Source organism: Mesoplodon densirostris, chromosome 12 (assembly GCF_025265405.1).
Source record: "Mesoplodon densirostris isolate mMesDen1 chromosome 12, mMesDen1 primary haplotype, whole genome shotgun sequence".
In the NCBI taxonomy this organism is placed as follows: domain Eukaryota; kingdom Metazoa; phylum Chordata; class Mammalia; order Artiodactyla; family Ziphiidae; genus Mesoplodon; species Mesoplodon densirostris.
Window position 1 is genome coordinate 5511321 of NC_082672.1, and position 27186 is coordinate 5538506.

At 35.4% G+C, this 27186-nt stretch overlaps 1 protein-coding gene across 7 annotated transcripts in view; it reads right to left on the bottom strand.

Annotated features, from left to right (window-relative positions):
- Positions 1-417: 417 nt before the first annotated feature.
- The window catches only part of QKI (QKI, KH domain containing RNA binding), a 139337-nt gene continuing 112568 nt past the window's right edge, over positions 418-27186 (bottom strand). For 2 of the 7 annotated variants that reach the window (XM_060115337.1, XM_060115339.1), the window contains exons 5-8: positions 11941-12028; positions 10280-10579; positions 7442-7516; positions 418-3499 (exon numbers count right to left, since the gene is read on the bottom strand). In XM_060115337.1, coding sequence (XP_059971320.1) covers positions 3483-3499; positions 7442-7516; positions 10280-10579; positions 11941-12028 — 480 coding nt within the window. In that variant the 3' untranslated portion in view covers positions 418-3482. The other 5 variants (XM_060115335.1, XM_060115334.1, XR_009534023.1 and 2 more) reach the window with 5 other exon arrangements.

Consider the following 27186-nt stretch of genomic DNA (forward strand, 5'->3'; position numbering starts at 1 on the left):
ACTGGTTTCTTGGGTATATCATTATGACGAATCTCTTTACTCTTTATGCTGTGAGCAGACAGTGATTATTTTGGAGAAGGAAAAATAAGAAATTGTGGAATTAGTAATGCAGAGGTTGAAAGGCAAGTGGCAAGACTAGAAGAACGCCTCAAACCAACACTACTTTGTTCCCATCTCTATTGGCACCTACCTACCCCCCCACCCCGAAGTAAAAGCCCAGAATAACCAAAGCCATTTTAACAGTAGTGTGCGGAATTGTCAGCTGACAAACAACATGAAAACAAGTCACGCTATGTTATCTGTGGTCACGTTCTTCAGGGTTAGTCCAGGAATTCAAGACTTTACATTCCTTTGTCTTTATTTGTTTATTTTAATTAAACACGTAAAGGTTAATAAACAGACATAGTCCAGAGTTAGTAGGTTGGTATTATAACATTTATTAAAATAATGCTATGGGTTAATAGAAACAGCAAAGAACCAAAGAATTAAAATGCAAGCTATGTAAAATCCCAACTAAAACCCAAAAGTGTCTAATGTATTCATTCATTAGCTAACTAAAAGCCCAAGAAAGACAAGACACCCAATATAATAAAGTACTGCAAAACAATTGGCAATTTTCAGTTATCAAAATTGTGAATTTTGCATTTTGTATCCTTTTCTCAATCAAGAAAAAAATTCTTTTTGAATGTTATATAACATACATATAAAACAAGATAGAAAAATACATTATAAACTTGTAACAATGGCTGTAAATACATTATCTTACATGTTTCTCATAGGCAATAGGTTGGTTATGATACATAGATAGCATGAAACTACTGAGATAATAAAGAATAGACAAAAATACATGTCAGCTGTACGGTAACATACAAGCGACACTCCCATCTACCCGCACTAAAAAATTACATAATACTGTCAGAAAAAAAAGTCTTAAAAACTACATATTTTAATAAGAAATAAATTCAATAAAGAATGATAATACTGAGAACCAAGGCATTCAGAGATTTCAAAAGTCATGCTTTTTTTTCGGTTGATCCAAAATTTTGTCAACTAAGTTTTCAAACGTTTGTTCAGAGCCAACATTACTTATAAATGTCACACGTTTGTTTCATACGTTTACTTTCTTCCCCATAAAAGACCTTTGATAAACATCTAAAATGTCCAGGTATAACATAGTTGAGATGAAACTAGATCAAATACTGGTATCGTTTTTAAACTATCACCTCAAGTGTTTGAGTGTCGCAAATTTATTCAACCAACCAAACAAAATAAAAATCAAAATGGCACAGCATATATTGTAAATAAATCAAAACAACTGTATGTGTAACAGAAAGACAAAGCAGTGGCATGTTAAACTAAAGCTAGCTGAATACAGAACAATGAATGTCTATTGCATAGTAAATAAACTGAAAACGGTTTCCGAGTGAGACAAGATGATGGAGGAGGTCACCACAAAGGTGCTTACTGAGCTTACTGCTGACCTTTGACTGTGAAGCTGTGAAGGTGTGGAAGAGGGAAGGAGCTGACGAGCTGGGGGGCCACCGCCACCTGATATCTGCCACGTCTGGTACTGAGCAGTTAATGATTACTTAGGAGTTTAGATGCAGGCTTTGTGCACAAATCGCTTCAACTACAAAACTGAACTTCATAAGAAACTGGAAGTTTAAACTCACATGTAGTTGAGTATTATATGCACAATGATGCTAGCTTTTCACATTCTTTTAAAGTTAAAAAGGGGGCGTTGTTGGCTTAGGTTACTAAAACCAGCAGAGATGGACTACCCAAGTGATCTGGTACGGTAGAAACAAGTCCGATTAAATTTGGTTCATTTAAAAACCTTGTTTTCCAGAATGAAAAGCACAAAGATTCGTTTTTGTGAAAAAGGTTGCTAATATACTATTATTACCTCCAATTAATACAAAATCCAATACCCCTCCCCCCCCAACAAAAGAGAGCTCTAATTTTGTCTGTAAAGTGGTGTTCAGATCACACATAATTTTTATTTCAGAATCCTTTGGACTAACATTAAATATCGCAATAACCAAAAAGCACTCAATTATGATTTTAAAAGAATGTTTTAAAACTTACTTGCTAGGCATTAGAAAAGTTATCAAATTTTTTCACAGTATCAGATTTGGCAAATTTATATCAAGGTAACGTGGCAAAAATCATATAATTCAAACCATCAACTCATTTGTCTCCCCTCACATCTTCTTTCACATACTGGGCGACTGAGTAACATGCATTAACTTGTATTCTGAGGGAAGAGCTGACCTTACAGGACAGTTGACTAAATGACCATGAAGGAAAATAAGGCACTTTCTTTTCTTTAGACTTATTCCAATACTTAAAAAATAAAAAAAAGACAAAAAGGCTCTTTTGGTCTTTTGTTTCTTGACAACCACCAGAAAAAATCATCTCATGAAATAAAGGGTTTCTTTGTTCTTTTTTTTTATAACACTTGAAAGTATAAAATGCTACATTTCCAAAAATATATATATTTTTTCTGCACCAGCACCCTTGTATAGTAAAAGTATCTACTTTTTGTTCATTTGTTTCAATGCACTACACTTTATCTACAATTTCATTACATGTATACAGCAAATAGGCAAGCATGGCTTTTACATCCTTAATGATTTTTTTCTATACAGGGAGGTTTAAAAAAAATATTTGAACAGTTTGCCCAGTAATGTGACACATAATGCATGTACCTTGTTCTCGTATATTTTTTAAAGGAGGTGTAAAATAAAGGTTCAGTAATTTTAACTCAGATATTTATCTTTTTAAAAATAGTGTTGCTGTTTTGTTCTTTGCATTACTTTTCAAAATTCCTTAAGTTTTTCTCTCATGGCACACTTCTAATACTTCAAATTTTGGCAGGCAATATAAAAAAGGCTGCAACTTCTGCCCTTTGAGGGCACTGTAGTGACTAAACAGCATATCAAATTTTGAATACTTTTTGAAATCACTTCACCAATGACATCCCTGACCAAAGGTTCATGCATGATGCATCATGACACAGTACATTCAGAGAGCTGTGACTCGCTATGAGAAGAAAAGGTTCCTAGAAGTCTCTCACAGTAACTGCCTCTGTCACTGAGTAGTTAAGGGCCATCTGTCTCCCCTTCTGAAGTGAGGCCTTCTTACCGTTCGCTTAGGGTGGGACATTAAAAGATGATCAGTGCTGTGGGATGAATTGGGCCTTATTGCTTTACTACTATTCAGTGCAGGTTCTAGAACCACTTTCACCCAAACAGAAAAAAGAAAAAACAAAAACAAAAAAAAACAAAAAAAACCAAAAGCTGAGTTGGAGGACAATTTCTTTGTCTTTTGTTTGGTTAGATGGTAAGACGAACGGACAAGTGCCTCAGCTCGCTGCACTGACGACAGGCAAGCAAAGGCGATTACCAGTTAACTGATCAGCAGGCAGGCATGGTCAGGTCATCATTGGGTGAAGAGTTCAGAGGTCAGAAGGTCATAGGTTAGTTGCCGGTGGCGGCTGGGTGGTTAGAAACAAAAAACAAAAAACAAAAAAAAAAAAAAAAAGAAAAGAAAAGATAGAGAAGAGATTAGTTTCAGCTAGTGACGGCTTAATGACAACATGAAAAACTAATCACAACTAATAAAAAAAAGCATGTTTAATTCTGACAAACTGATTGACACCATCTACAGAATACAATAAAAATCATGACAATTTCATATCATGATTTGAACAAATGAAGGAGAGCCCACTCCCACAAAAAAAAAACAAAATAAAAAAACCCCAAAAACTGTTAACAGGAAAAAATAGAAATAAAATACAACTAACAACTAATAGTTAGTAGCAGTCAATGAAGAAAACTGGAAAACAACAACAATGAATAGGTTTGGTATACAGAATTCTGAAACAGTCAGTGCAGTTATCAGTATCTGACTGCTATTAAGCATTAGTATTCTCTCAGATGCAAGCATTAAAGCAACTATTAATGATGGATGTGATTATTAATAACTGATGATCAACAGAAATGAATCTAAAGAAATTTAAATTTCTATGAATAATTTGGTTCAACATAAACTCTGGGCCAAACAAGGTTTCTTTTGTTCAATAAATGTTTATTGCTTTTTCAATTATTCTATTTACAAACAACATGGAATTTCTTGGCCTCATGACACAATGCAATACTAAACTGTAGTCTAGCAGTGTAGGAAACATGGGAACCAGAAAAAGGCCAGGCCTTCAGCACTAGCCAACACTTTCCAGTTGAAAATACTATTTTACACATATAGAACACTTATAAAATGCACTTGCATGTAAACACTGTAAAATCCTGCCATTTAAAATTCTATACTCAAAAAGCTCTAAGTACATCAAAAAATAGAAGAAATTTCTAATTGATACCCATAAGGCATTTTAAAACTACAAACAGCTTTCTTTATTCAATTTCAAAGCTAATACTCTGCAAATAACAATAAAATCTGACATTTCATATACATTCCTGCTTTATATTTTATATTTTAAAAGAAGCCACCTGTAAATACTATTTTCTTTTGCAAAGTAACAAACAGAACAAAAAAAATTAAAAAAATTACAGTAAAACATAAAGTAGTTCTCAAGTGGAAAAGTTATCATTCCCAATGTCCTTGAGTTGCTCCTTCCTTAATCAACCTCTGTCACATTCTGCTTCACCAAACTTGGTCCACTTAACAGTAGTATGATTTTTAAGACTCATTCAATAGCTTAATTATTTCTACTATATTCTGAGGTTTGAGAGAATTTTCTGTACTGTTGCCACTGTGACTAAGGCAGAGGAGATGTAAATGAAAAGATATTCAGTGCAAAGGCAGATTCTGTGCCACTTCATAAATCAAAACCCAGTAGGCGTAATTTCACAGAGTTTAAATGATCTATATAATGGACTGGTTTACCTTCATATAACAAAAATGCTTTCTATAGTCTATCATTTAGGATACCTTATAAATACTACAAAAATACTGTATCTTCAGTGTGACCAAATCTTCCCTGAATTTCTTAAAAATAAGTGGAATTTTATTTAAAAACTGCTATTCCAAAATCAAAGAAGAAAATAAATATTTAACGATGTAGTCATACCACTTCATAGGTACTCCAGAAATATAGAATCTTAAAGCATTTTTGAAATCACTTAAAATTTTGATTAAAATTGTATTAAGTTTCTTATAACAAATTATGTAAATGATGGTTTTTGTAAAATTATTTAGAAAAATTCTGATTATTTTTTTTGAGTGTGGAATACATAAACAAAGCAAACTACCATTTACATATATACCAGTAAACCTAGACTATATCCTCTGCCAAGTCCTGGCCGCCTACAGTACACACAGGTGTATCAACTGTGCAAAAGCACTTACGGTTCATCACAACTAAAAAGTCAGTTGGTCTTTTATAGGCTTCAAATTCAGTTTTCAAATATGTGTAGAGGTGGGTTTACTTTTAGTAAAGAACTAGGTATTTCTCAACCATGTAGTACTCTAAATGCTCATATAGAATTACATGGTTATACATCTTAAGGGCTGAGTTTCCTTGCATTAAATGAACACTTACACTAATCTTCCCTTCAAAAGATTAAAAAATAATAATTAAAAAAAACCTCAAAAATAGAGAAAACAGTAGTATCATAAAATAATTTAAGGATTTCAGATCTCTCCCTTAGACCCAATGAGTGCATACAGTGATAGTAACAGCAGTATATGAGTATTTGTTATTAAAAAAAAAAAAAAAGTAGCATTTCGGTTTGCTGACATTGCATTTTTAATAAAAACGGTGACAGGACTAATCCAAACACATATAACTACAAAAGAGCCTCACGTGGAATGTGCCGTCATTTCCAAATACAGTAAAATCTTCCTAATATTTTCAACTATCTCAAGGCACTGGAGTATTAAGTAGACCAGTAATTATTGTGTTAAAACAAAATTATGAGAAATCTCCTAAAAGGGGCATGCAGGAAAAGGTTAACAGAAAAAAAACTACTTTAAAATACTCTTTAGAACTGTTTTAGACATGAACCATGTGGGGAAAAAAAGCTCCGATTATTCACGGAATTATTTGGTTTCCTTAAATAGAAAGTTACTTAAAAAAACCATTTTAAAAAAAATTTCCTCCATCACTAGGAGACTTCTTCTGATGCACACGCGGTGGTTTACTTGTGCATGACACACCGACACTTAACATTATCTTCATAAATAATCATTGAGCTTGGGGGTCTATTTATTGAATAATCTCCACAAGTAATATATGTCTTAGTTAAAAGTCTTCAAACTAATTATGTATGATGCTATCATCAGTATCTCTGGGAAGATTTTATTCTCATGTGGACAACAGCTGTATCCAATATTTATCATCAGTATTCAAGATAACCATGTAGAACAGGTAGGTCTTAAGTTCATAGAAACTGTAGGATTGGGGTATTAAAACATCACTTTCCACCACTAATATTGGAGACTTTGATCAAATTAATTAGTAGGTAATAGATGTGCCATAATAGAAGCTTGTAAAAAATCCTTTTTTATCTTGCTTTGGATTCCCACCTTGTAATGACAAACTTAGAAAACAATGTCAATAAACCGAAACCGTCACTCCTCAATAAACATAAATAATTTTATAAAAGGGTCCAAGGGCATATATAGGACACAAATTACAAATGTTGAAAAGGAGAAAAATGAAGACTTATTTCCCAGTCACAGGTTAGTCAAAAAGGATTTGCAAACAGCTGGATTCATGTCACCACAGAGCTTCAAGAGATAGTTTACCTTCAGATAATATATTTTAGCAGCAAATGACAAAAATCAAAGGATCCATTTTGGTAAGAGAATGTAAGAATAAAAGGGAACTGATTTTCTGATTTATAAAAAAAAATCCAACTTCAAAGTTATCTTCACAGTCCTTACTTTGTTGATTTCAGCTAAGTACTTGACATGTATACCCTTGTGTATACAGTGGTTCAAGTATCTTATTAAAAAGGAAAATGGAAACTAAATCTTCAGTTTTCTCCAAAAGGACACAGGAGGCATATAGTCCTTTACTTCTCTCGTTAAAGCACCATCCGCTTAGTTCATTTTGCAAAACCAACCCAAAATTTCAGAACAAATAAAAGGTAAATTTTAGCAAAAATTATTCCTGAAAAATAACTAAGGCAATATGAAAATTTAATAGCTCCCCAAAGGGACTAATTTACGTTTTAGTAGAAATAAATCATTGTACATACTAATATAGAATTTAATAAGTTAAAATATGAAGGGAGGAAAAAAAAACACCCCAAAAAACCCAACCCTTAAACCTGTCAATTATTACAAATTAACTTAGAAAAAGAAAAGAAACGATGTGCAGGCAAGCAGTGATATCTCTTCCATCAGGTGTGGTGTTACAAATCTTATGGACACCCAACGCATTTCTCATAAACAAGAACTGCAGAACTAAACTAACCTCGGTCTGCGGTCACAATCCTTTGGTAAGGATGGACACGCATATCGTGCCTTCGAACTTTAGTAGCCACCGCACCTAGTTAAATTGCAATTACCAAGACAAAGTTAGAGAACATTCACAAGGGAAAAGATAACAAACATTAACAGCAGGTTTATCAAAATGGATTTCAAATGTTCGTTTACTACAAAAGAGTTTTCTTTTAGGAAACATGTTAAGGCACAGTAGTCTTAAAATTAACCATAATATGTTGCGTATATATGCATCTATTAATATTGCATTCATTTCAATAATCTTGGCCTTAACCTATTTTATCCATTCATTTACATTCCCAAGTTACAGATTTCATGAACTCTATTAGATCCAAACATAGTTAGGCTTTACTAGTCACATATTCACTGAAGTGCCTTTCTTGCAGCAGGACTACTTAAATAATGCCATGTTTAATACTGACAATTATTTGCTAACCTTAAGACCACTTCCAGAGTCTATCACTTAAGAAGGTTTAAAAGCAATTCTTAAAGCCTACAGACTGTGGTTCTAAACTTTGAGTCAATAAGTATGAACTGCAATGAATTAGGTGATTAGTAAAGCAAACAGTATAGTACACTTAGCAGTCAGTATACTACTATACACTCCTTTATAAATTACCGTTATTTTGTAAGATTACAGCCTAAACCAATTAATAACATACTTTTCCTTTCTATCAGTGTGCAAAAGTGCAAGTCAGTCACTGACTGCTAGGCTAAGCGTCCCTCCCACCCCCTGGAGGCTGCTGAGACTAAGCATTTGTTAAATTCAGATCTGATGAGGGTTCAGTTAAGACCGTTCTTGAATTCTTAGCCTTTCGTTGGGAAAGCCATACCTAAAGATAAAAGGAAGGGAATTAAAAATTAGTCATCAATGAAGATTTGATGCTAATACCAATCTCCTCACTACCACCAACACACATGTCTGCATCCGTTTTGAAGGGCACTGCTCATTTTAAAATAATATGATGAGACTTGATATATAGCATGCATGTTATCTGTGTGCAAATTTATTATAACATAGCAATTTGAAATATTTTCTCAGTTCTCCAAGTGGTCAATATTATGTTTTACTGCTTAGGTGGCAAAGCGAGAAATAAAATTGATAATGGAATCTTGTCATTTAGTACTCATTATTATTCATCTTATGAATGTCAATAGGTATCTGTATATTTTGCTTTCAATTTTGTCAGTCTAATAATTAAGTATTATAAATGAAGATTTTTCCAACACAACAAAAGCACATTGCTTTAAAATGAGAAATCTTACTGCAGTGCCTCTTGCTGTTTCTAAGCAGTAAACTGGTCCATCACCCCTTTTTCCATTTTAGAAAAACTAATCTTATGTAAGTATAATTCCACAAGGCAAAATCAGCGAGATCTTGCACTGAGAGTGCTGGAACAGCAGCTGGTGGCTAAGAGTGCCAGCCCTGCAGGAAGCAACAGTCAAACTCCTCGAACAGACGCTGTGCGTGCAGCAGAGAGGAGCTCTGGGGGAAAGGAGCAGGCATGGGGCCACAGCACAGAGCGTTAACAGAAAGGAAAACGTAAAGGGGTTATAGGTTACATGTTATTTTAAAAATGCTTTGAGGAATATGCAACAGAAACAGGCCTCTCATAAACAGTTCTATTGTATAATTCTGACCTATAGTACTTTTTACAATGATTTAGAGATAAACGGAAAACATGTACAATAAAATGTATCTGCTCATGAAACAAAAGGCACTTGAGTGCATGCACACACACAGATAACATACAGAGCATCGTGGCTTTTTTTAATTGAACAATGAATTTTCAAGTTTAAATCTTAGTGTCCGGGTTCATTAAAGACTTTCATATTTTTAGACATCAATATTAATGCTGGGAAAAAAGAACTTAAAAGATCAAAGTCCTAAAAGTCAACAGCATGCACGCAGCACCAAGGTCATATACAATTCAAGAAAAAAGAATTCAAATTCTGTCTGGTAAAACAAAGGGGCAGCCCGGAAACAGTTTGTCCCACATTGACTGGTCGTGTTAGAACAGCTGCCGTACTCTAGTCCTTCATCCAGCAAGTCAATGGGCTGAAATATCAGGCATGACTGGCATTTCAATCCACTCTATAAAAAAAAGGCATCAGTAATGTCTTTTTCAAGCACACCACTTTTTGTTCATGTAAAACCGAGCGTTTACAGCATGATCTTAATTTTTGTCTCAAATGTGATTCTAATTCAGTGACTTGGTATTTACTTCATTCCATATTGTACTACTGAAATTAAGAGTCTCTCTTATGTTTAATATTAACTAGGACTTCAAAAGAGAAAAGCTGAAGAAAACTGAAGAATGCAACTATTGGTCCCTTTCATATTTTAAGTGATCACAAATATTAGAAAACACATCAGTTTTAAAAATATCTCAAAAGACTTTCACATGTAAGTTTAAAATTTAGCTGACAAATAAATATCCGACACAAAAGGAATCTAAAAACTGGGTGGTGGAGCTGATGAAGAGGATAGACCAACAGGTGGGGCCTAAAACTCAGAATGACCGCAATGATGTCAAAAATGTGAAAAGTATTTTCTGTTTAAAATGTTCATCTCAAATTTACCCAACCAAAGTGAATTTCAGTCACCAAAGTGAATCTGAATAAATTTAAGGTACAATTATTTACAGGCGGGACCCTTATAAGAGGCTGAAATAGAACAAAATTTAGTTTTCAGTCTTTCTAATGGAAACTTGTCTTGCCTCTCTAAAACGGATATATCATTTCAAAGTCTGGGGCAGCAGAAGTTATGAAGAAAAATGTCATTAACCATACAGGGAGAACAACTTACCTAATACACCACTAGGTTCAATAGGATACTCAAGGATCGATGTAGCTGGCGCCAACGTGTAGGGGTATTCATAGGGCGTGTAGATTAAACCAGCTTCGGGCCCTGGAGGGACTATCGCAGCAGCTGGGTGAGGAGTTCCGTTTGGCATGACAGCGGTCTGTATCTGTCTGATCAAAGGCATTATGGTAGGGCCAGCTGGCGTAGGGGTGCGCAGGGCAGCTGGCGGGAGAACGGGCGCAGGCCCCGTGATAACCCTTGGAGCGGCCTGGGCTGTGGCTGCAAGAGAAAAGGCAAGGGCTGCTACAGTGAAAGCGAAGAGATTGAGAAGGAGGCACAGGGACAGCCAAGGGTGAGACGTGGGAAACGAGAGGGCAGGGAAGGGAAGGAGAGAGCAGAGAAGAAGAAAAATAAAAGGAAATCGTTAGTACATGCGCTGGTCACACAGAAATGCCAAAGCACACCAACCAAATGCAAAACAGCTTCCCCTTCCCCAACGTGATTGAGAATAAATGTGCAAACATTAAAAAGCCACTGGGGAAAAAAAGAATGAGACCATTAAAACAGGTTATATTTACTTCATATATCTGATATATCTATGTTTTTAAGATTTCATGAGACTAATGGTGCATGCAGAAGCACAAAAAAACACTTGCATTAAAAGATGTTAAAAAATACTTGGTAATTGGAGTCCACAGAAATACAGTTTTGGTATATTTCTAAAGAGTAGCTTCAATTACAAATGAAGGAAAGAATAATTTTCATTGTATTAAGTCAAATAACCAACAGTTATTAATTTCCTGCATCTGTAGGAATTAACTTCTTTATAGAAAAAACAATACAAAAAAATGTTACATTCCTAAACACATGACTATTAATGATATACTCAGTTTCATGAGTAAATTAAAGCCAACCATTTGTAACAGTAACCACTCTAAACACACTAGGGTGCCTATATTTGGGAAAGTTGGCTATGTCTTTAAAATTCTATTTCTTTAAAAAAAATCAGTAATTTAAATGACATCATGTTCATATGAATGATGTGTAAAACTCAGATTGTCTCAAAATATAAATTTCACATTATTTCATTTTTAAATATAAAAAAGCAATCCTCTTACAGTTTATGAAAGCATGCACAATACATGTAAAGGGGAAAATAGGATTAAAAATCGTATCATCTACTGCTCTCTGTGAACTCACATATAAAATCAACAGAGAAAAAAATACTGGAGGAAAAATGTGCAAGCAAGGGAAAAGAATAGAATTCAACAGAAGAATCACTGCATTCAGATATATTCCAAATTAGCTTTTATTTTTTTTTAAATTTTGTCCTTTGCATAAATGTAACAAACTAGAAGTCTTAAATCTGTAGTTACCAGAAAATTTCCTGAAACTCTTGAATTCAGAAGTTGAAATTTCATCAAAAGAATAAAAGAAAAGTTTGTAAACTCAAAATTTAGGCATGCTGGCATAAAATAAAATCAAGAGAGTGCCCTCAATTCTTGAAAGCAGTAAAAATGGGACAGTTAGTCCCATATCAAGTGACAGTTATTTCAACTCTTCACTTTGTTTAACTGTTCATGTATTGTGCTGCCAAAAGGGGAGAGGTCTGGGGACAAAACAGCTGAAACAGCTGTAGCTCTGAGCCTCAGTCTCATTCTTACGTGATTTAATGTTGGCATCTCTGTAGGTGCCATTGAGAATTGCAAGCTCCATCAGCTGCATCTTCTTCAGGCTGTCTTCTCCCTCCGCCTATACATGGAAAATACAAGAGCACTAAGCACTTGAAATGGTCCATACACATCACAGCCATATCTACGCACAAACCTTAAAATAGGTATCATGTGACTATAGCCATCTGTTTCAATCAGGGAAAAAAGATCAGGAACCAAAAGGTTCTACAGGCTGAAGCCCAGTCTCAGTAATGGGATGTTGATACACAGGATACTCCCAACTGCCACCAGCTACATTCCTAACATAAGCTACACTGATGTTCTTCTAAAAAGCTTTACTTTTAAATGGAATCAATGGAAATGTTAGGTAAATTAAATATAGTATAGTCTTTACAGCACCTATCACTTTGTTGAAGAGTCTAAAACTCAAATGTATTAATTAAAAGACAAAAAACAAACTGGGATTTTAAACATGTAAGATCTGACTGTGGTATTCAGGTAAGGAAATTTTTGTTTAATTCTCCCAAAAAGGAAAATTTAATAAAATCATAATCATAAGAATTTCTAAAATTTGTGTATATATTCTCGTTTCTTATGCCAACATCCTGCTCTCCCCTCAATTAGCAAATGCTATCAATTCTAAATCAAATCCATCTTTAGGGTCATCTGATACACTGTCCAAGCCAAGAAAAACTTAATAGTGAAATGGGGCACTATTAGTAATTATGCAACAGGCAAAACCCAGGGATGCCTCTGATCATCAAAATGCTTGGCCATTTCATTTACCTTGGACTTGCCCCACACCCTCTCCATTTACTGTTGTCACCCTTGCTCTTGTCATTATCGGTATATTACCAAAACGACTACAATGTGTTAATAGTATCTGTTCTCCAAGCAATCTATGCACAATGGCCAGATTAACTGCCCAAAACACAACTTTCATCTTAATGTTTCTTAACATTCTCATGTCGTAAAACCCTTCATGGTCTCTTGCCATCTAAAAAAAAAAAAAAAAAAATACATTTAAACTACCTATGGTCTGGCCCCAAACTATCTTCTCAAGTCAAATCAATCTATGTTCTTTACACATACCTCATGTTACAAGTCAAGCCCAATCACTCCGTTATTCATATCTCTGTGCATATTCCTACTTCCTCCATCCTGAATGCTTCTCTGTGCTCCACTCTACCCTTCATCCTTCTTTCCAAATCCTACTTCATCCCTGCAGACTTCAACCTAAGTGCTACCTTCTCAAAGGGCTATCCCTAGATCGTATTTTTCTGCCCTGAATTAGTTTGTTGTATATCACAACTACCGAGCAAAGAACAAGCTCCTAGAGAACAGAGCCTATTTCCTATTTATCACTGCCTATCTTCCCACTCATCCCATCTCCCCAAGTCATTTGCTAGGATTTAGTCTTTAAATGACTGGTATGAGAAATCTTTAACTGTATTTACAAATCTCAAATGTCTAAATCCTGCAGGATAAACTTCAGGAACAGAAAGATGAGGTTCATCCCTGAAGATGGTGGCAGAAATGGAACTATGTGCTGCTCACATATTTTATGCATTATCTAAGCCTCGGGACTTAATATTTCAAAGGAAAGTAACCCAATGATACATTTTTCTGATGTAACATTGGTCCTTCTTGATTCAAGAAAGGAGCAGGTGACAAACTTCTCAGTCCTTTCCTATTACACAAAACTCTGTCCCTGGCACTATAACAGCACATGGGGTACTATAGTGTGTAATAAAGAGAACTGCGAAGTGGACTTCTAACAAACCACAAAGAATTTTTTTTAAGCTAAGTGAAAACATCATGAAGACTGATGTGCCACTGTCGGCATGTTCCACTGCCGACTTTTCAGTAACCTACTCTGCAGTAGTAGAAAATGGAGAAGATACTTGCACTTTGTGGAATTACTATTCCTTCATCCCTATGAACATGTACAGATGAATGAAAAAAAAGATTATTTATTTGAAAGACACATCACTTGCTAAAGATAAAAATAAGTAAGCAATGTCACTGGAAGAGAAGAATTAGAAATCTATTATGGGGCTTCCCTGGTGGTGCAGTGGTTAAGAATCCACCTGCCAATGCAGGGGACACAGGTTCGAGCCCTGGTCCGGGAAGATCCCACATTCCGTGGAGCAACTGAGCCCGTGAGCCACAACTACTGAAGCCCATGTGCCTAGAGCCCGTGCTCTGCAACAAGAGAAGCCACCGCAATGAGAAGCCCATGCACCGCAACCAAGAGTAGCCCCCGCTTGCTGCAACTAGAGAAAGCCTGCATGCAGCAACAAAGACCCAACGCAGCCAAAAATAAATAAAATAAATTTATAAAAAGAAATCTATTATGATAAAACTGCTTAAACTTGTCCACTGAAAACTAGTAATACTAAAAATTAAAATTTGCCACATCGTTTCAAACCCAAATCTATGTATAACGGAATACCAAAGTAAGTATATAAACTATACTCTATATAAACAGAAAGAAAAGCAATAGGTATACCTTCAGTCACCTTCCACAAGAAAGTGGAAAGCGGTACACATTTGAAAACGTCAGAAAAGTAAGAAGAAGAAAGAAAGATGAAAGAAGAAGTGAGGTAACACAATGCCTCATACACAGTCAGTGCTGTACAAAGAAGAGGAGCTAGAACACATGTTTTCACTGAACAGCTTCTTTCGGATAACAAAATAACCACACTCATTAGCTGGTGATGCAGTGTAAAACTTGGGAGGAAGGCAAAGAAGATGATGGAAGAAATACATGTGTGCATGTGCAGGGCCTGTGCATGCATGTGTGTGCCTTTTGCAGGGTACAGGAAATGAAAACCTGATCTAGTGACATCAACAGAGGAGAATAAAAACCAGAGCAGCACAGCTTTCACTAGGTGGTGTCAGTGAAGTGTGTCATAAAGACACAGTGGCTGGAGGCCACCAAGACTTACAAGTCACGAACTACGGTATGTACACTGAATTCTATCACATGATGGCAGGCTATACTAGTATCTCCTAGCAGAACACGGAATTTAGTCGGCAAAGCTGGAATTTGAACCTGGTGGTCTCACTCCAGAACAAGCTTCTCTCTTCCATCCTCACCATTCCTACCCACTCTGCACTCACAGGGCATGACGTTATGTGTCTCAAGAGACAACTATGGACATTTGGGTGGCTCTGGTTTGGGGATATTGTGAATAACGCTGCAATGAAAATTCTCCTACAGGCTTTTTTTGTGAACATAAGTTTTTATTTCTCTTGGATAATTACCTAGCGGTGGAACTGCTGGGTCATGAGGTAAATGTATTTTGCATGGAAAACATTACATGAAGATTATCAAAACACTGTAACACATTTATCTTTGAAATATAAGTTTAAAAATATAACAAACATTGATAACTTCTCTACAGGTCCACTGCCCTGCATCTAAAACCTGTGACATCAGAAGTGTTTTGAGAACTTTTCAGATTTGTAGAAAAATAATATACCAATGATTACATAACATCCCCAATGGGTCTGGTGGAATACTTCAGCAATCCAAACTATAACAAACATAAAAATACTTAAACTAAGTGGGATTAAAAAGACTATAAACACACTTTTCTGAACTTTTTGGGGTTTGCAATTATGGATGACAAATTATGGATCTGTATATATATAATTTATGCATGTATTACTTAATATACAGCTATGTTATCAGCTATATTTAACAGCTATGTTAAAAGTGATAGAAATAGATCATGGTTAATATTAGATCAGAGTAACATGGTTTTAATGTTTTAAAGTAGAACAATTTATATACTGTTCTACTACCTTATTAGAAATAGATATTAGATCTTCATCATCTAAGCATTTATGCTGCACAACAGATCTATGGCATTGGTACTTTATTATCTCGGAGGCTCAAAAAGATTAGGTAGCTTACCCAAGGTTACACAAGGTCACAATGCAAAACCAGCTTTCAAACCAGAGTACCTGATCCAAAGCCCTCATTATACCTTCTCCAGTGTCATGCACGGTGACTTAAAGTGGAAGCACTTTTTGAATTCATCACAGAATTCACATAAGAAATGAAGAAAATCATGTTTATTTGGTATTTTTAAATCTATAAAGTACACATTAAAAAAAACTACAACAGTGTAATTAATTACAACAGAGCTAAAACAAATGTTTATTTCCAAATAATTAAAATGTCAACTAACAATAATTTGAACCAATGCCTGTAATAAAAGCCCAAACTTTCCAGCTTAGCGTTCAAGGTGCTGAACAACTTCTATGAGCAGCCAGCCCTATTTGCAAATGGTTTGCACTAGTCAAAATCATCTGTCCATCGTCCCCTAGAATATATACTTTGTGCTTTTCTGCCTCTAAGTTAGACAAGATCTTTTCTAGAAGCATGCTGTGTATGCCTCTTTTGAGAGCCCAGAGATAGATCACTGGCCTCTCCAGAGTACACAGCCTTTGCTGACCATTCCCACAGATAATGGTATCACTTTCCTAAATTTATGCTGCTCCTTTTGGGGAAATCAATCATATAGAGCCATGTGTTATCTCTTCTATTTTTTCATGTTGTTTTTAGGAAATTTCTTACGTGACCTGTAGGCATGAATCAACTAATAACCAATAAACCAGTCTTCTTTTTGCCTCCAATACCTTACAAACATGAACTTGCTCAATACATTAAAAAAAAAATGGATTCTTACTTTTCTATAAATTTGAAGTAATGAGTAGAAAAGGTTTTCCAAGCATTGAAGTACATGACTTAATTCACTTGGAGAACAGGGCTGAGCAAACAGTAAAGAGAAAACAAAGAGTGACCACAGTTTATAAACAGTTTTAATACCAATCATCGCCTGCATCTGCCCTGTCAACTAAAGAAAAGTCTGACAAAGAACTTAAGGACTTACACTTAAATACAGGGTTTTATACAGGGCAGTGACATAACAGCATGTCTTTAAAGGCTTATTCTGGTATTTTGTGAATGGACTGTTGGGGGCTCCAGTATGATTAAAGAGACCCAGTCACAGGCTTTAATCCAGTCCAGGTGACAGAAGAACTGGACTGGGGTGGAAGTAACACAGACGGAAAAAGTAAGTTAGCTTGACAGGACCTGATGACTGACTAGATATAGGGGGCAAGGGAAAAGGAGACATTAAAGAATGATGCTGAGGTTTTTGGATCAAGCAATAAAGGAGATAGTGACTCCATTTAATGAGAAGACAAAGGCTGAGTGAACTTCCAAAAGTTCTGTTTGAAAATATTAAGCTTGAAATGCTTATTTTAAACACCCCAGTGGAGATGTCAGGGAGACAGCTGAATAAGAATCTGAGGTCTACTTTTCAACTTAGCCTATAAAAAAAAGCGAGTAGAAAAATTATCTCCCACACCATTTTCAGAATATTTTTCTCCAAGATGATACAGCAATTATTAAATTTCAAGTTGACCTGCTACATGCTTTCAAATGCTGGGTCTAGAACTCTATATAGTTCTGTACCTTCTAGGCCAGCTGGTCTGTTAGGCTCTAACAAGTGAGGGGCATTGAAGCGAGACTGAAGAGCTGGCTGAGGGGAGAAGGAACGCCGCTCCCTCCCGCGCCAGCTGTTCTCAGCTCTGCACCTACCTCGCCAGGGGCGGCTGTTTGCAGGCCCCACACTCCTCTCCCAGTGCTTCTAGAACCGGCTTCGCAGAGCATCCCCAGCCCTCAGCCACAACCAGTGTAGCCACTCTCTGAGCTACTGAGATTCTATCACCAGCCAAGTGGCACCACTTTGTCAGAGGTTCTCCCTCTGCACAGAACTTTCTCAAAATGTCTTAAGATCTAATAACAGTACCATTTTCTCTCTTATCTCCCAGCCCTGGGATAATAGCTGCTTCCCAGAGTTTCTAAATCTGTATTACACTCTTATCTCCTTTCTCCTTTTTTAGTTCTCAACACCCACTTAACCATTAACTTTATTAATTCTCTCTGTTGAAACACCTTGTGTGGTTTCTGTTTTCCTGATAAAGAATTGGCTCCCCAGCACTACTTCATCAGAATCTGAATTTCCCCGCCTGGCATTTATGGCCACATCAGCTTCCTCTCCTTTTACGTCACCAACTTCATTCTGTGTCAAAAATCTAAGTACACTCTAGGATGATCTGTTATTTCTTTAGATTATTTAAAGGTTCCTTGATTCCATGTTCTTTCCTTTTCCCAGTCTTCAATGTTCAGTTAACAGAGGCTAATGAGCACCTACTATGATGTAGATACTCTGCTAATGAGTCCAACACACCAAAAAAATGATATTCACAGATCGAAGTACATTAGAGAAATTCCCAGAATCGTTACAGAAATTCAATATCGAAAAGATGTATTGGAACTGCTATACTTAGGTGGAGAGGCAAAGTCAAATTAGCATCATTACTTCACTTGGGCAATAGAGCCTGCTTATCTTTTACAAAGTAAGCCCTTAGTTCAAATAGTATGCAAAAAAAAGGCCATTTCACTGAAAAATCCGTGGGTCAAAATGTTAGAGACACAGTAAGGGGAAAGAAATCTTGTCATGTATTTTTCTATTTCCCATTAATTACACTATGCAATATACTCCGATTTAATCACAATACCTGGTTCAGCAGCAACAACTTAACACAGATAAAACAAGGTAAGGCAGAGAAAAAGCATGAGGCATTTTATTTAATCAGAAAAGCTTAAAACACTCAAACACACACACTCACTGACAAACACATATATACAAAGCTCCATACACTACATAAACTACATTTTATAAAACTAACAAACACTTTTACCTTAGGGTAATACCTTCTGTCTTTTTTTGACAAGCTATAAACAGATTCATCTCAAAGCAGTGATGATCTCGGAAAAGAAAAGCCATGTCTACTAGAAAGCATTTATTCCTTTCTATGTGAAATATAGTATGATACAATTTGAAATATTATTTTTTATAGTAAGCTTCATAGAAATGACAAACTTCTGAAAGATTTCTATGATCCACAACTCAGGTTACATACTAGTATTAGTAATAAATAAATAATGATAGTAGATATAAATAATGATAGCAGATATAAAAATAAACAAACATAAATAATGATAGTAGAGCCACGTCATTATTTTATAGGAAAAAAAAAGACCTCTAAAGTTGATTGTATTGTAGGTGGACTTATCAAACTATATGGCTGGGGCAATAAAAGAAAGGATAACTACAAATTGTGAGCTTAAGAGAGCCTTATTCTATAGCAGAAGATGAAGAGTGAGACCCTGAAGACAGGGTCTAAAAATCTATTTGCTGTGAGAGGTATACAAGAGGAGTAGGCAAAAATATACTATGACAGAAGCTGACACAGGGTGTAGTGGAAGACCAAATGAAAAAGTATGGGGAAAGAATCACAAATCACTTTAAGGATCTGATGACAACCATGGACTGTCTAGAATACATACAATGGTATACAGACAAAATGTGATGCACAATTGTAGGGGGTTAACCATGAGAACTAAGCTCACCTATGAGTATCTGTGATAAAACTACTAATTCACCCCAAATGGTCTTGAAAGACTTCCAGTATAATGTCAATCTTCTACAGGGATTCTTTAAAGTAACCCATTTTTCACTAGGAGATATTCATTATATTTCCGAGCCATCAAGCACACTCTAATGACCTCAAAGGAGAGCACAGGCAGAAAGCTACTTGGTCCTTAGATTAGAGCAATCTGAAGTCACCACTGCCAGTTTTCCTTATATTCAAACTATTTTTGGATATAATCATTATGGTGACACACCTGAGGCCCTTAATTTTGGTTGACTCCCACCTTAACTTTTTTTCTTTGTGGCTTCATAAGCTATCTAAAGGTATACCTTCATTATAAATAGTTGACTAAAACTTTGAACTAAATTAAGGCCAAGGGAAAACAAAGCAGGGAAGGCAGAAAGGTTGGTAATTTCTTCAAATGCCAGCTGGCAGCGTCTGACCTCTCTGACGCACAAGAGCAGCAAAGGCAGTGAAGGCAGACCAGATTGTCTTTTGCACTATAATTTTTGTTGCAGATTGTTGAGACATTTATCAGTTTTCCTTGGTCGGAAAAAAATAATTAAGCTAATTAAGTATTTCGTTTTTTAAAGACTTTTCCCCCCTGGGATTTGAATAACAGTTTCTATTTTATCTGTTTATAAAGAATTTAACCTTTCTTATCTCATTTAATCCTCTTGATAACTCTGTAAGGTATATAACACACAAGTATTATCTCTTCCACTGGCTGCACTTTAGGGTAAAATTAAACAAAAGTTAGGAATTTGGCCACCATGTGAATAAAGCACTTGAATACTTCTTACACTCAGCCATCCCGGGAGAGTGAGAAAGCCATGTTCGCTTTAGTCACACTTGAAGAACCAAATAATAATAAATAGAATTTGGAATGTAAACAACACATTCCTTTGGGGATGAAAAATATTTTACCTCTGAAGTAAATTGCAAATACTCTCCTATTTCTTAAGTGGGAAGCTATCTATATAGCAATGTAAAAACCTCATTTTAAAGTAGGCATAAAATAAATCAGGGAAAGTTAAGTACAGCAGTTGACTGAACTTGCCTTAGAAAACTTTTCTTCTATAGCAGGACCAATTGTGAGAACAGCTGTTGTGCTAGAGTACACCATACCTTAGAGGAAAGCAATCTAGGAGGCTCCTCCACTTAAGAGATTTGAACCTTATTAACGTTTACAGTAAACCAATAAAACCACTCTCCTTAAGCAAGCTGATTATGTATGGTCATTTTGGGTTTGGGCCCTTCCTGTATTCTTTGTGGCTGCTATGTTTACCCTGTATTTTGAGCCGTTTTATGAACAGTAAAAATCACACCGTATCCAATAATGAACCCATAAACGTTTAGTAACGTAAAATTATCAATAGAAACAAAAGTGGTGAAAAAAATATAAATGCTGGAAAGCATTCTAAGAAACCCAAGAGTTCTTTCTTCAAAGAGCAGATGGAACTTACTGTCAGGCATAGATGACAGTTGTGTGCTGCGACCGCAAGTCTCGGCTGAATGTTTAAATGTACATAATGTCAACAGATGTGCTGGGAATGGAACAGGTATGTTCAGGCTGCCAAGGAATTCCCTGTAACACCTGATGAGTTCATCAAGGAAGGGAGGCACTGACTTCCCTGGCAGTTCAGTGGTTAAGACTCTGTGCTTCCAATGCAGGGGGCATGGGTTCCATCCCTGGTCAGGGAATTAAGATCCTATATGTGGTGCGGCGTGGCCAAAAAAAAAAAAAAAAAGAAAGAAAAGAAAAGAGAGAGAGAAAAAAAAAAAAGAAACAGGGAAGGGAGGCACCTGCCTCAATAGATTTCTTTCCAAATACACTAAACTGATCTATTTTGTAAAAGGTACCAATGATATACCACCTAGGAGGGAGAAAACAGTACCATCTTAAGCTACCAAGGACAGGATCATTAGTCTGTTTAGTAGGATATATCCAGGAACTGAAAGCAGAAAACACTGAAGTCAACTTACAAACAAATTGACTTAGGTATTGTCTTTTCAAATCTAGGTGCTTCTATGTTGCTTTAAAATTGTATTTTAAAATTACCTATAATCTACTGCTCTAGGAAAACAGCATTTTTATTCCCATGTAAGTTTTATTATGAATGGATTTTTTCCTTTAATATTTGTTATTCAATTTTATATCTTACTATTTTCATGAAATATTCTACCAACATTTTTTATATTATAGTCCTTGAAATTCTAAAACATTATATTCATTATATAAATGTTTACTGAAACGCTATCTCTTGGACAGGTTTTAACTAACGAATAGTTTGCCCTCTTGGAAACTGGTGGTGGGTGCGGGGGCAGGGGGACTGGGAAAAGGAGCTGGAAGCAGAATATTAAGTAGTGAGAACAAACTGACAATAAGGACCTTCCAGAAACACACTGCAACGGTGCTGAATGAAGTTTGGGCTGGTGATGAACTGGGAGGGAAGGCTTTGGTGTATCATTACATAATAACATAACAATTTGAGACCTAAAGAATGAGTGAGAGTTAAACAGGGGAGAAAGAATGAAGTTGGTTCTGAAAAAAAGAACATGTTCAAAAATTCAGAATCAAGAGTTATGAAATAAATAATGAATCTGGTAAGGTAATAAGAGTTTGCAAGTCATGCTCAAGCAACTGGACGTACTTCTTGGAGTAATTAGAAGTCATCCAAGTGTTTTAACCTAAGGAGAATCATGATTAGATTTCTGTTTTAGAAGCATCACCCTAGCTTCAATAAGGAGAATATTTGGAAAAATACAGCAAGATCATCAAGATTAAGAGGCAATTATAGGTTCCTAATCCAGGCAACACATAATGATATCCGAACTGAGGTAATTCCAGTGGGGATGGAGGGATAAGAATAGAAGTGAGAGATAGTTAGAGGGTAAAACCAACTAACTGTATGTGTGTCAGGTGGTGTTTAATGGTTCCCTAGCGCTCAACATTAACCTTTTGTTTTATAAAGAATTCTGTTATAATAAAATAGACAACTAATAAGAACCTGCTGTATAAAAAAAATAAAATTCAAAAAGAAAAAAAGAAAATTGTTATAAATTGCTCTCCTGATTGGGGACTTCTTCTTTTGAATAAATACCATGAAGATGAATTGCACGTATTTAATCCCCTCTTCATTCCAGAAGATGCCCACAACGTTAAACTTTGTCTTAAAAAGGCTTTTCTAATGTACATGGTTACACAAAGGTATGGGTATTCATGTTATGGAACCTTCAATAACCTGGTTTTATTTTTTAGAAAATCTAAACAAAACAGTTGCTAACCAAATGGGAATAATGCCACTGAGTTCCTTGAACAGTTCCTTCAAATTGGGCTTTTTCTCAGGCATTAGAGAGCTGTGATTTCCCCACTTTTTTCCCCATGAAAACTGACTATCTGCTAAGATTGTTACTAAAATATTGTAGTTCCCTAAAAAGGTTATGTATATGGTAAACTTGATGATCACTTCTTCTGTGCCTGGCAGCATTCACCTGACAAGCTAGCCCAGTAACAACAAAGAAAGATTAGGGAGTACAAATATTGCTTGTTTTGATTGCTTACTGCTTTTAGTACTTCCTTACTGCTTTTGTGTGTGTATATGTGTGTGTGTGTGTGTGTGCGCATGTGCATGTAAAATATATATGTATGTATCACATGTATGTACAATATATAGTTCTTAAAAGTTACTTGTACTTTTAGTTGTTTTTTTTTTTAGTATGGAAAATACCAGACATATATAAAACTAGTATACTCTTACATACGTTAGATTCCATTAGCAGATTTTATATTTCAAATACTTCTAATTAAAAAAAATCAGTACCTAAAACTGGGTTCATGTAAAAGATGTATGCTTTATAAAGAATTTGCTGTAATGCATTTCTTTAATTTAGGAATACCCATAAAGGACTGAGTGGTTCAAATATACTTTAATTGGCTTGTAACTACAGTCATGAGCAAATCTAAGAATCACTGCTTTACTTGGTTTTTAAACTACAGAAGAAGTATTTCTTCTTCTCAACAAGCTCTAGTGCTTCAGTTTTGTATGATTATTTTGAGGGATGGCACAATTCTTACCACTGGTATTAATATACAGACAGAAAATGGTATTTTTTCTAACATGAGTTTTCATGATAAGAAATGAAAATAGAAAGCAATGAATTAGAGAAGAACATACAAACAGGCAAAGCCGCTGTTGGTAAAATCTGACTGACGTTCCACAGGCGAGGAGCCTTATGTTGGGATGGTCGATGCTTTAAATACTTGGTACAAATACTTAAGGAATAATTTGCTAGTTGTAAAAAGGCAATGGCTCTGGTTCCAGAGTCAGAAGTAAATCAACTCTGGGTCTGTCCTGTTATAATTTGGGTCTACAGTACCAGATTTATAGCTTTTTCAAAAATCTTTTGATTACTGAAATTCTCACAGGAAAAAATAACTTTGTTATTGCATATTTGAAATTCTCCTAATTTCCCATGAAAAACCTTTTATAAATCAAAAGTTTTTTTATAACCAAAGTTTTGACTGTTTATTATTTGGAGCACACCTCTTCATTTGTTGCAGAACAGACGAGACTGCCTACCTTAATTTCAGAAAACAACTATATTATTAGGTTCCTAGTATCTATAATACTAATAAATATTTGTTCAATGAACATAAGCAGATGCTTCACACACCTGTCAAAACAGTAATGTGTTAGAGATTAAAAAAGAATAGAACTTTTTCTTTAAGAGGTTATGAATAACAAAGCGAAACAGTACTACTATTGCATGTTAATATGTACTTGTTTAAAAAACCTGACAAGTACTGTGTAGTGTTTTTAGGGAAAAAGTTTCCTATTTGCTGGTCTTTCACTGGAAGTTTTAAATTGTTCAAAGCCCTGGAGTATTTAAGAGAAAACTTTCTTGTGGTTTTTCCTGAGCCTTTTCCCAGCTTAGTTTCTACTATGAAACCTACTATCCACTTCCCTTCCTCCACTTCCAATCCAGAGGTCACTATAATACACCAAATAAACAAAGAGTGTTCCGGGACCTTTAAGTTATTTAATATAGGGGGGACTATACGTGGGTAAAGGAGAAACCACATGAAACAAAGTTAGGTACACACCAGCTGGAGATGAGCTATGAATGCCATGCTAAACAGTTTTCATTTTTACCATGCAGTGACAGAAAGCCACTGCAAACGTGTAACAGGGAGTGTGATGGTGCTTCTATATATTAAAAAGAGAGCTCTGTGGAAATCTAAAAAACAAAACAAATGAACAAAGATAACAAAACAGAAAGAGAGTTACAGATACTGAGAACAAACAGGTGATGCAGTGGCAGAAAGAAATAGGTGAGGGCGATTAAGAGGGACAAACTTTGAGCTGCAAAATAAATGAGTCCCAGGTATGAAATGTACAGCATGGGGAGTACAGTCAATAACTGTGTAATGTCTTTGTGTGGTGACAGATGGTAACTAGACTCATCGTGGTGAACATTTCGAAATGTATAGAAATATCAAATCATTATGTTGTGTAACAGGAACTAATATAAGATGGTAGGTCAATTATACTTCAAAAAACAAACTCATGGAAAGAGATCAGATTTGTGGTTATCAGAGGCGGGGTGTAGGGGAAGGGGGAATTAGATGAAGGCAATCAAAAGGTACAAACTTCCTGCTATAAGATAAATAAGTACTAGGGATGTAATGTACAACATGAAAAATATAAATACTGCTGTATGTTATATATGAAAATTGTTAAAAGAGAAGATCCTAAGAGTTCTTCATCACAAGGAAATATATTTTCCTATTTATTTAATTCTGTATCCGTATGAGACAATGGGTGTTCACTAAACTTACTGTGATAATCATTTCATGATGAAGTCAAATCATTATGTGTACATCTTACAGTGCTGTAGGTCAATTATATCTCAACAAAACCGAAAAAAGAAGAAAAGGACAGGAGAAAAAAAGAGAGTGAGCTCTAGCTGCAACCAGGAGGGAGTACCAGTGGATCTAGCCCAATAGTGAAAACAGAAAAGATAAGAGTCACGTGCTATTAAGAGGCAGAAGCCGAACTTGATGAGAAAGGATGTGGAAAGGAGTGGGGCCTGGGGGACAGCAGAGGTGGAATGAAGGACATATGACTTCCAGGCCACTCATGTCATCCATAGAGAGAACACAACGTAGCAATCACTGTATGAGGAAGACAGGGAAGGATGTGATTTTACTTTTGGAAATGTTATGTTTGGGATGCCTATATGTCATCCATGGGGAGGTGGTGAAAAGACTGGTGATCTGGAGTTCAAGATGAAGAGCATAATAAAAAATGATCACTATGGCAGTGGTCCTTGGAGGTATGTTTACTGATGAGACTGCCCAAGAAGAACAAATTAGAGAGATCACTCTGGGAAGTATCCACCTTTAGTGAGAGCATGACATTTCTGAAGAACAAGTATCAAGTGATCAAATAAGTAATTGGGAAACTCATTAGTTTTGTCCTACTCTCATTTATATTTCTAAATCTACATCTTTCTGTGCATTGAAGTCTTGGTTTCTAGCCTGGTAAATAGCAGTTTCTCAGTAGAAGTTTGTGAACTGAACTGCTTCTGACAGTCACTAAGTGCGTCTTTTAATTTCTGCAAGTATGTTATAATTCCACAGGTGCTAAACTCAGTAATCAAGGTATTTTATTTAAACAGAGCATATTGCCATCATACACAGAATTCATAAAATAATACCACAAAGTAAGCGAATTCATGAATCTGCTAACTTGCTCGGAGATATTATATTCTACAAAGAAGTTTAGCAAAAATACTGATGCCATGACAGTTTAATGGCATAACTTTAAAAACAAATCAATTTATATTTAATTTATACATTAAAGATTATTTTTTCTCCACAAAGGCATTAAAGGTTAAGAGAATAAAAAACAAAACACATCTACTTATATAATCCTGCAATATAGGCTTCAGAGTATTTCCCATAAAGGAGAAGTCTTGTTATTAATAAGTATCACTTTTGAAATTAAATTTTCAAAATTCAGCTATCAAAACTACAGAAGAAAATTCAAGCCATGAGATGAGCTACCAAATAAGTTTACCTGAGACAGTCTTAATACTAAAATGCTCATCTGAATCATTAATATACTACTAAAATCTCATAGTTGTAGTTAATCTGAATTCTACTTATAAATGTAACACTAAAACATTTGAAATGTCAAGAAAAATTGAGTATAAGGGTCAAAAAATAAGAGCATGTTAAATAAAATATGGGGCATTTGGTTTTCTTAACTTTTTTGTCAATCCAATTTCAAAGTACATTAATACAAAGTGAATGGATTACAAATGTTTCACCTATATAGAAGGAACATGATGCTACTTACCAACCATCAGAAGGGCATGCAAACAAATTAAAGGGATGCATGAAAATAATTGAACTGAAGAAGACACACTGAGAAATCACCCACCTATTTTTCTATTAAATAACTTGAATTCTTTATAAAAATATTTATATTTTCAATTAATTTTAGAGATTTGTGTAGAATACCATACACTTAATAGGGAAATAGAGAAAAAAATAAACTGCATTATCCCAGCCAGTGAGCAGTATATTTAATCATGGAATAGAAACACTAATATTTAAGAATAAACAGGTATAAGCAAGTATAAAATGTTATATAACAAATTCAACATGCAGATTCTGAGGGATGCATGGAATACAAGATTAAAATG